Below are 10,955 nucleotides of genomic sequence, written 5' to 3'. Positions count from 1 at the left end.
TGTTCAAAGTTGTGGCATCTTTCCTATATAATATACTCACTGAAACATATACTTTGAATGTAAAGAAAACAAAGTAGCGAACCCTCCCGATATGATATAGACAATTCCTCCTCAGTCCTCACATCTCAAACTTTGGACTCATCACTCATTATACAAAATTCTTTTAAACAAAACCTTTTCTCGCAACATCCAAATCAAACCCCATCTCACCCTACTCGACCTTCAAAGATCTGATAAATCAAAACAACAATAATATTTTCATTTAAGTTTTCCTTTTCTTCTTCTTTAGTTTACCAAAAAAGCTACCAATTGTCTCTTCATCTCCAATCTCATCATCAATATTACTACAACTTCTCCTCTTTAGTCTACTGAAAAAACTACCAATTGTCTCTTCATCATCTCCTCCCTGTTTACATGGCGTTTTACAGTTTCTAGGTGTTGTAATGGAAGGTGCCTTTTCGATGGGTAGTACTGGTGGTGCTTCGGTCGGAGACGATGGTGAACATATATCCCCACGATTACAATTGGGATTGGGATTGGTGGTTTTGGTTTTTTTATCTGAAATGGCAGCAACAAGAGGTTCAAAAGCTTCATCGCTCTTGTCATGTTGTTTGTTTTTGTTTTTCTTCTTGTTGCCCCTCCTGCACACCACAAACAGTTGGATTGGATCCTCAACTCAATAATCAGAATTCACAAGGAAAAAATATATGTGAAGTTAAGTTGTGATATTACAGTGAAGTTACGGCATGTTTCTTTTTTCCAAAATGAAGTTGATAAATATTTAGCAGTTAGTATTAGAGTTATGTTAGGTGGGAAAGAAACAGCATCTTAGGGTATCAATATCATCATTCCTTCATGAGATGAAATGAAAGTTTAAGAAGTGAAGAAGTTTTTTAAACGAAAACCATACTCATTCATTTCATACCTTTGTGTTTGCTTCCAGGTGTGGGATTCGTGAGCTTGAGCATTGATTATCTCTCCAGATGAGATGTTTGACTTGTTTTCGGTTGGAAGAGACAGATGGCTTCTCTTGGTCTTCTTTTGATTTAAGAAAGTTCCATCCTCCTCATGTTCTTTGTTGCCTCTGCAACCAAAACCACAACCAATGAAGATCATATTAGATAGAATCAAAGCAATTGTGTACAAAGAAGAAAAATGTGAAAAGTTGGGAGTGAAAGAAAGAAAAACAGTCTTTGTCTCTAAGTCTATGTAAGAATGAGGAATAAGAACAAGTATTTGGGAAAATATATATATATATATATATATATATATATATATATATATATATATATATATATATATATATATATATATTGACCGACCATACATACCTTGGTTTCCGCTTGCGTTTCCCGGTGGCTGCTTTGGTTTTAAATGGCGATGATCCTGCACCATTGATTGGATCCAATGATAATCCCATCTGTTGGTTTTGGTTGTTTTCAGTATCATTATCATTATCAGTGATGGTGGTGATGGCACCCTCACCCTCACCCTCTGGGGATTCGATTTCAGTCATACACATGTCTGGAGATGCTTCAGGTTCATATATGGGTGGTGTTTCTCTACACATCTGGGAATCATTTAAGATATTCATATTCAAATTCATCTCCTTCTCTTCTCTCTTGCCTCTGCAACCAAAACCAATCAGCATCACATAACCTTCTCTTAACTCCTAATTAATCGATAATAAGCTATGCATAATCAATGTGAAATGTCAATCACTTTACTTTTACCCTAACATACATATACTTTCATCATTTCTTCCTATTACACCATTATTCTACTGTAACTGTACATTGAAAACTACCCTCTCTCGATACATATTTACAAAAAAAAAATCAAACTACAATTTCTAATGAGAAAAAACTTTAAACGCAAGTTTAAGGATGTTGTAATCAAAACAAGTTTTTTTTTTAAATGAAATCATACCTTCGTTTCCGCTTCCGGGCATACTTTTTAATCTCAGAATTGTCCCTATCAACATTTAGATCCGACAATTCGCTCTCTTGAGATGAGATGTTTGGGTTGTTTTTTGACAAACTTTGCTTCCTCTTTGATATTCTATTATTATTGCCTTTCATGTCACCATCATCTTCATCTTCATCAATCAATTTCAATACTTTTTCAGTAGGATTTACTTTTCTTGCCCTCCTAGATCTAATTCTTGGAACAGCTCTGCAATTTCACACAAAACTTCATTATCACCAATAAATTACTTCTTCTAACTAGTATTAAATAATACAATATATGTACAAGTTTAACACTATGTTATAAAGGATTATGAGAAAGAGACAAGTAAGTTAGCTTTAAGTTTTTCCCACGAAAAAGAAAAATCAAATGCATGTTACAAAAGAATTGTGAAGAAGGAAGTTGTTTTTTGCAGTTTTCATGGGACCAGAGTATTGGATCCCACATGGATATTGAAATGTGAACACAAAGAAACAGTAAAAAAAAAACATACCTTTGGTTTTGATTGTCTGAGGTTATATGATCTTGATTAGGTTCAGGGGGCGATTCAAGTAGTAGAGGGGCAACAAAGTCATTTACAGTAAGAGCTGGACGTGCATGTTCCCGGTCCACAAAATTAGATATTAAAGCAGCCTTTTTCATCTTTCTGGCTCTTTGTAGCATGGGAACTTCATGTGGAAGCAACACCTTCCATCTCCTATTCACACACACACAAAAAGGAAAAAATGAATAATAAATAAAAGCAAATATTGGGTATTTGTTAAAAAAGCTAGTAGAGTACCTGAGACATTGACTATCAGTTCGTGGAGGAACACATGCAGCTACTTTAGACCAGAGATATCCATGTTCTGAAATTGCATTTTTCAACTTTAAATCCTCCTCTGGTGTCCACTCGTTCATGTTAAGTGCAGGATCTAAGCAATTAACCCATCTGTCACACTCACACAAACAAGATGTAAAAATCAACCAAACATATCTCTGATAAATAAGATATTAATTATAATTTATAAATTATAATACCTTTCTCTGCATTGTACTTGTGTCCTACCAGGCACAAATCTAGCAATTTTGTTCCAGTTTTTAGCCCCAAATAGCTTCACAGCTATTTTGAGATGTTTGTCCTCATCCGGAGCCCACTTCCCAACTCTTTCCCTCATTGGGTTCAATGACTTCTTCCACCTGAACGCAACACAGAATAATCATTTTCTCAAAACTACGTCGTTTTCAAAAGAGTAAATTGAATAAAATACTCATTTTGTAATAGTCACTGCATATCGTCTAAAAAGTAGAAAATAATAATAATAATAATAATTGGTAACTGACTGACCTATTCGAGCATTGGGTACCAGTCCTTCCTTCAAGTGTTGAAGCAACAAGCTGCCAATTGGTCTCCCCATATTCAGCAACAGCATTACGAAGCTCCTCATCTTCAGGGGGAGTCCATTCATTTTTTATGATAGATGCATTCAGACTCCTCTGAAAACGCGATAAGCATTGAAAAGGCGTCCTATTTGTCCCCAATGCATCAGCAATATCAATCCAGTTACTTAACCCGCGATTCTGAACAGTATACAAAAGCTTCTTATCTTCAGTCAGACTCCATGCCTCGCAGTTTATTAAAGGATCTTCACTATTCATCCATCTGAATCATCATCAATTCACAAATCACATTTTATAATAATATATATTTTTAAAATAGCAACTTAATAGAAATAGCAGTATATGTATACCTTGATTGACATTCAGGACCAGAGCGGGCTATGACATACATGGAAGCCAGGCGTTCCCAATTGACCTTGGGAAGGAATGACCGGATTTCCTCTGCTGATATTTCACGATGTGTGATTTCTGTAAGCATGTTGTCCATATCATGGCAATCTACATCTTCCCCACTGTCATATGCATATACTATATACTATTAATTAAAAGATACATCTTTCATACTACAATGTCGTGATAAACAATAAATTGAAAAGTACAAATGCTATTAAGTTAAATACAAGTGTGTTGCTATAAGTAAGAACAGGAATTGCAAACTTCAGTAACGTTTTTCAAACTCATAATAATATACCTGAAAAGGTTTTGTGTTAGCATTTCCTGAAACTGCTGTTTAATTCCCTTCAAAAGGTTCTCATTCTCCTCTGTTGACCAAGGTTCCCTAATCAAAGAGAATGGATATTTTGACATTGCATCTCTATAATCTGCAACATGGCAATTTTCAGCAGGGCCTTGATTAATTGCATGTGTTTCTTTATCCTTAGCCTGTAATTCCCAAAGTGTAAAGATTTAAAATGACAAACATCGTACAAGTCACGGATTATTATCATCAATGAATATATATATATATATATATATATATATATATATATATATATACAAACACTTTATCCCAAGCCATTTGTAATTAACTAAACTGATCGACTACCAAAAAACACCCAGTAGTAAAAAGGGGAGCATTTTTAGGGTTTAGAGTTTACATAAGACATATTTTATAGGAAACTCAATAGCATTCAATATTTAAATGATTAAGGATTTTTTAGTGCATCACTTACATAAAAACAAAGGCTCAATCATAAAGACAAAGGCACAAAGCCACCTCATTAATAACTAAAAACAACTAAATAGCCACATGAAATGCCCTCACCAGCAATAACTTGTTCAAAAAAGACCAAAACCACCCTAATAGAAGCAAAATTCCTAATGGAGACTTGGGGAACTATTAAAGCTAACATATAATATTATAGACCAAATGTGTGAGAGATGCATAAACAAACAAAATAAGTGTAAATCCTCATTTCACTAGTAACAATCTTAATGATAACCAATGCCTAACTTGATATCATGTGATTGAATCCGAATTCTGCATAGTTTCTTTAGACCCTAATCTTGTTATCCATCAAACAGTTAAACTCTCAAACTTGGATTCTAAACAAATGAGTCACCACATCAAAATTTTCAATAAAAGACAAAGAAAAGATGTATCAGAGAGAATAAAGATCATTTGCATGGAGACTAACCGCATTGGATCTCTGTTTTGGAACTGAAATCAGCTGGATGCGTGGATCCTTTTTCTGAGACAATGCTCGGCCTGTTTTTTTCCTACAAGCCACCTGAAAGTCTTTTAGGATTTTAACACGCTCCCTCAGTTTTTTATTTTCTTCCAACCTTGCTTCAATCTGTCCTATTTTATTACGTATAAACTTCTGACATATCCTGTTCTTCTTGATGGCTTCAACAAATGCCTGTGCAGATCTTGGAAAACCACAATCCGGGGCTGGAATTATTTCAGAACCAGGCTCATGCCCTTCACTGTTATTTGCATAGGGAGTCTCAGGGGTAATGTTACTGGATAATTCCAAATTCTGATTGGTGTTGCTTCCATCTACACAATCTGGAAACCCTTGTCCATTGTTAATACTCTTTACAAAAAAATTAGGGGAAGATTCCTTTTCCAATTCTATGTTAGTTGCACCAACCTGCTCTGGTCTCTGTACAGAACTCTCCTTCTTGTTGTTCTTGCTATCTGGTTCAAAAATCAATAAACAAATTTTAGTTGTATAAAATAAACCAGATACAACCAACTAAAACAGCTTCTGTAAGTGGCAACAATGAAGCAGGCAGGAAGCATTGCAAGCATGTTCTGTCAACATGCATCTATGTTAATTGCAACAATAACTTACGAACAAAGACTGATGCAAAAATGATGATGATGATGATGTTTCTATCCTTTCCCTCAAATTCTGATCCCAAATGCTTTTTTATTCTTGAGTAAGCGCAGTATTTGGCACCTTTGGCTCAACTAGTCCACAGGGTTCATGCAAAGAACCCCACTAGGCCTTCCGGCCAACAGAGGTGGCCCCTAAGTCCCAGGTAGAAACGAATGCGTTTGATTATTCACAAAGGATAAGCATCGGGACAATGGAACATAACATTCAACAAAAAAAATTGGTAAAAGAATAGTGATTCAAGCAGACGAAGAGAAAAGAAAATTCGCAAAACTTTTACCGTGGTACTGCGAGAATCGCCGTTGAATAGCACGGAGAGTTTCAAAATCTTCACCATAATCCTCATTGTCATCCGATAAACCAGAGGGCATAATGATGCTTAACGGTTTCATAGAAATAGGATATTGTTCACTGCCAATATCGTTGGTTGGAACAGAAAAACGCTGTTGAATGCTACGCAGTAACTCTATGTCTTCATCCTCAGACGCATAGGTGTCACCAGAATCGCTACAGGTGGTGGATGCTTTGAGGGGGTCGTCGACAGAATCGTTGACACCTGTGACAGAGCAGGCCTTTCTTAGGGCTTCCATATCTTCGTCAAATCCGGCATCGGAGTCGCTGCCGGAGGATTCGTCTTCATTGTATGGCATTTTGAAAGTTAATCTGATCGAATGACAGACCTTGGATGCAATTTTGGGATTGGATCAATTAGGGTTCTGGGTATATAGGATGTAGGGTTTAATGAGGAAGAGGCGACCGCCTTCCAGTGCTGTTACAACTAATCGTTTGTTCATCCCCTTCGAAACACACTTTTCACAAATTTAAGGGCAACTTTACTTAACTCATTCAAATCTCATGAGCTTTTGGATTAGGGTTCATATGAAGAAAAGGCGACCGCCCTTCGGACAACTAACCTGATTCAAATTTCATGAAATTTTTGTTTTGACTGTCTTTAATCCGTTAGGCAAAATCATATAGAATTACTTAATATTTTATACAAATTCATGTTCATCATGGAAAAAAGTATAGTAGTCTTTCACTCTTTTGATTAATGAAACGAAATGATAGGTAACAAAGCTACCAACCTTCTTGAGGTGAAAAAAAAAAAAAAAAAAAAAAAAAAAAAAAAAAGAAAGAGGGAGATAAAAATATAGGATAATGTCATCATAATAAGTCTTATCACAGTGTTTTTTACATTTTTGACGAAATTTTGGTTCGTTTATATAATATACCGGACATAATTTTATATTTATTGCAATTAGTTGTAAAGTATGTTATTACCGTTTTACCTTATGGTATTTTTGGTGATTATATCTCTCCACCAACAGGAAAATAACATCCCCATTATATTAACCCTCGTTTTGTTGGAATAGGAAATATTCTAGAATAATGTTGAATGATTTGTTATGTTAGAAAATTATTTTATATGAAAAACATATTTCATTCATTTGTATATAAAGTTGAGGTGTGTGGTCATTTGTATGTGTGAACCACGTAGATATTAGATTGGAGAGAGTTTGGTTGGGAATTCTCCCTGACCATGAGTATTGTTCATGTAACATTTGATATTTCTTTATCTATCGATTATCAGTTTCCGCACTTGTTTATCATTGTTAAACGATTATCTTCATGATCATTATTATTCTGCATCAAACCAATCAATAAATGGGATCTACACCTTCCCCTCAAAAGCAGATTTATCCACCAATGTTTAAATGACAACATCAAAATCAAATTCAAGCTCAAATGGAACTTCAAGATGAAAGAATATGGATATAATCAGATGTAAATGTGTAATTTTGATCTCTCTCCACAACACTGTGTTTTCACTTTAAAATTAATAAAGAAGAAGCTTTAATTTATAAAAATATAAAGTAAAAATGTATTTGTGTTTTAGTAATATTGATCAACATGAAAGTTGTAGTAGACGAAATTACGAACTCATAGATACAAAGAACGTTGAAAACGGGGCTCCTATGAGAAAGTTACAATTATCCAGAGGTTATGAGAAAATAGCATGAACCCGACAAAGTGGATAGCTGTCAGCATTATATCCCACCAGCCAACCATGTAACATCCGAAATCAAGGTATTTTCCTTTAATATTTTTATTTTAAAGTTTTTGGCTGAGGACCCTCCCCCTCGTACGTTGGGCATACACGCTTGTGCGCTTAGCGTACGAGGGCGCACATCATCGAGCATCGGAGCCTCGTACGCGGGGCGTACATGGTATGGATAGGAAACCCTAAACTGTTGGTCTTGTGTCCTATTTAAACCCTTTTATGACATTTGGACCTCATTTCTATCAGCCTCCATTGCCTCTCAACGTCCCTAGAAACCCTAATTGTCATTGGAAGTGAGTTTGAGCTTGGAGTGCCAAAAGGAAGCCATTTTTGGGTGTATTTGTGTAACGTCCATGTTTCTAGGCTACATATTAGTATAATGATGTAATAGTCAAGGTCAACCATTATAACTCATTTTGAAGTAATAAAAAATAATTATTTGAGTATTATGTGAATTATGTGAATTTATGTGCTTTATACTTGTTTATAATAATATAATAATTTAAAAATAAAAATAAGCGTCAAAAATAAAATATTATATAAACCCTATGAAGAAAGTTTTGGTGGTCGTGACAAGGATTCTGAAAATATAAAAAACGCCGAAATCCGAGTTATAATGAAGAAGTTATGACTTGTCGAAGTTTCGCAACAAAACCAGCACGACATTGTGTGTCGTAAAAAGTAAGTATGCGATAAAGTGCTTTTTAGCCTTAGCGATCTAAACAAAAGTCGTAATATACGTTAAACCGATATCATGCATAAAAAGAACGCCCAAATCTGACTTCGTATGAGGAAGTTATGAATTTTCTAAGATTTGGCATAGTAGTGTGCGGCCCGAAGTTCAAAATTTAGTTCGAGCGATTTTAGCCGACACAACCTAAATGAGAATCGAATATCTCATTAATAGGAGCTCAACGATAAAAAGAAAGAGGAAAAAGGACGTCAGACGACGAAGTTATGAATTTTTAACAGACTTTTCTTGTCCCGGCCTGTTAAAAACATAACTTCAAACCAACTCCCTCTCTCGAGCTCTAGCAATCATGTCTTCTAACGTCTTGCAGCTGGATCGGCTAACAAACTGGCGGATATCATTCCGCAACATCTCATGATATCGGGCCTTTTTCATCTCTTCGTACGCCGTGTACTGCGGAACGAGAAGAGCTCACTCCCTGAACATATTGGTGATCTCGGTCACCGTCTTAATCGTCTGCTGGAGATCCTAAAACTCCCTAGCAAGCTGTTGCACCTCAATCACAGGCGCAAACTCGACCCTGAACCTGGCTGTGAAATCACTCCAGGTCATCGCATTAAGAACTACATCATCCCTAATGGCTCATCCGACCTCTTCCCACCAATCACGTGCCATGTCCTTCAGAAGACAGGGCACAAGTCAGACCTTGTCCCCTCGGGACATCTGCTGGTGCGGAATGCGTTGGCAACATCAGCCAACCATCTAGTGCTCGCAATGGGGTCCCGAGCCCCATGGTAGTCGGGAGCTCCCAAGCTTCCCTGAAAGTCAGTGTACGCGACCCCATCATGGCCACCACCTCGGTGCAGAAAGCACTAAATCTCTCATACAAAAGCTCTAAAATACCCTCCTTGATCGTTCCAAAAAATCACAGGAGTCTGATCCAGAATACTACGTGATCTCAAAGGAGATGAGCTCCTTAGTCTGGTCGTCTAGCTGCCCGACTCCTGAGCCCGAGCCTGATCCCTCACCGGTGCCTGAACTGCCGACTGGTCTAGTATGTAGTACCACCATTCTTAAAATACACCATAAAAATCATCAGAAACTCATCATACTTAAGGGATCTACCATACTACAAGTTTCCCGGATTCATCTCATCCCTCCTTGATTCGAGTACGGATCCTTTGCTTTCAGTAGTACGGGCCCATACTACCTTCCACATCTATCCGTACTTTCCTCAAGAATTACCTTGACTCCACCAAGTCCCTTATACTACTACTGCTTCACGCGCTAATCTCATCCTAGGCTTGCCCTAGGGTAATCTCCGACCTACTCTCCGCCATCAGCTGCACAATAAGTCCCTATTACCCTTCCCTAACTAGCTTGTGAATATAGTTACATATTACTTAAACCAGATAATTCTTTGAATGAGAGATCCTACCCTACAACGGTTGGACTCAAACGAGAGCTGCAAAGTAGCATTAGACCTAACCTTCTGAAATTATTTAGTCCTCGCAACATGTAACTTAACGTATTCGTTTACTAGTTAGCAAAGGACAACTAGAACTCCTAAAAGCACAAAACAAGCAACATTCAAGCATTGAGTAACCATAACTAAGCATAACCTAATCAGGTTATCATATCACTGACTAATCAATACTTAACATACAACTCAACAAACACATATAGCAGACATATAAGGCATCCTTCTTAGATCCTTAGCTTTAATCTAGCATGCAATTTTCATACACATAAAGCAAGCATACATGGCATCAATTCCTATATCCTTAGCCCTAGTCTAGCATGATGATCACATAATCATATCATATGAAAATAACTTGTATGGATAGTTTGGGAGACTTACTTGAGCTCGACTGATTGCATGCACCGCACCTTTTTTCTCTTATTCAAAGTTGTTTTCGCTTTTCTAAAATTCTTTTCTTTTTCTCAAAGTCCTTTTTATAAAAATGATTTTATTTTGAAATTTCCATACCAATTCCTTAGTTTGAGTTCAAATGGCCATAAGAAGATCTAGAAAACAAATGGCCAACATAGACTTGATTACCAGAAAGTGAAGGAAATGTGATGTTGCTTCTGTATCTACAACCTTCTATTGGAGTCCTCTAGCTTATTGTTCTTCTTCTCACAAGCTACAAATCACACCAAATCACTCAAAAATGGTTCACAAACTCACACAAAGCTCAAGCTCACTGATTAGGGTTTTCTGGACAATGGGAGATGATGAGGGAGGCCACAAAGGGGTGTTATGTTCTTTAAATAAGGTGCCAAACCCTTAAAATTAGAGTTTCATTCTAGCAGTCCGACTCGCCGAGTCGGAGCTTCCCAACTCGTCGAGCGGACTTCAAACCCCGCGTCCCTCTCTATCTATACTCGACGAGTTTGTGGCTACCAACTCGTCGAGTTTCCTTATGAAATTGATTAAATACGTACTAGGGATCTAGGTGTTACACTTCTAGCTTCCACTCCTTCAAGGAAATACTAAAGAATCACT

At 36.8% G+C, this 10,955-nt stretch overlaps 1 protein-coding gene across 1 annotated transcript; it reads right to left on the bottom strand.

Annotated features, from left to right (window-relative positions):
* Positions 1-6,648, bottom strand: MYB4R1 (myb domain protein 4r1). The gene is made up of 12 exons (XM_078967979.1): positions 5,974-6,648; positions 4,986-5,491; positions 4,040-4,230; positions 3,699-3,860; positions 3,296-3,610; positions 2,989-3,147; positions 2,750-2,899; positions 2,462-2,665; positions 1,930-2,175; positions 1,332-1,628; positions 926-1,084; positions 1-641 (listed from the first exon to the last, which is right to left on the bottom strand). Exons 1-12 carry the CDS (start codon positions 6,341-6,343, stop codon positions 263-265), a joined length of 3,138 nt encoding a protein of 1,045 aa, XP_078824105.1. The 5' UTR covers positions 6,344-6,648; the 3' UTR covers positions 1-262.
* Positions 6,649-10,955: the final 4,307 nt, after the last annotated feature.

Source organism: Lactuca saligna, chromosome 8 (assembly GCF_052625555.1).
Source record: "Lactuca saligna cultivar CGN05327 chromosome 8, ASM5262555v1, whole genome shotgun sequence".
In the NCBI taxonomy this organism is placed as follows: domain Eukaryota; kingdom Viridiplantae; phylum Streptophyta; class Magnoliopsida; order Asterales; family Asteraceae; genus Lactuca; species Lactuca saligna.
Note: the sequence above shows the minus strand (reverse complement) of the source record. Positions and strands in the feature narration are given on the sequence as shown.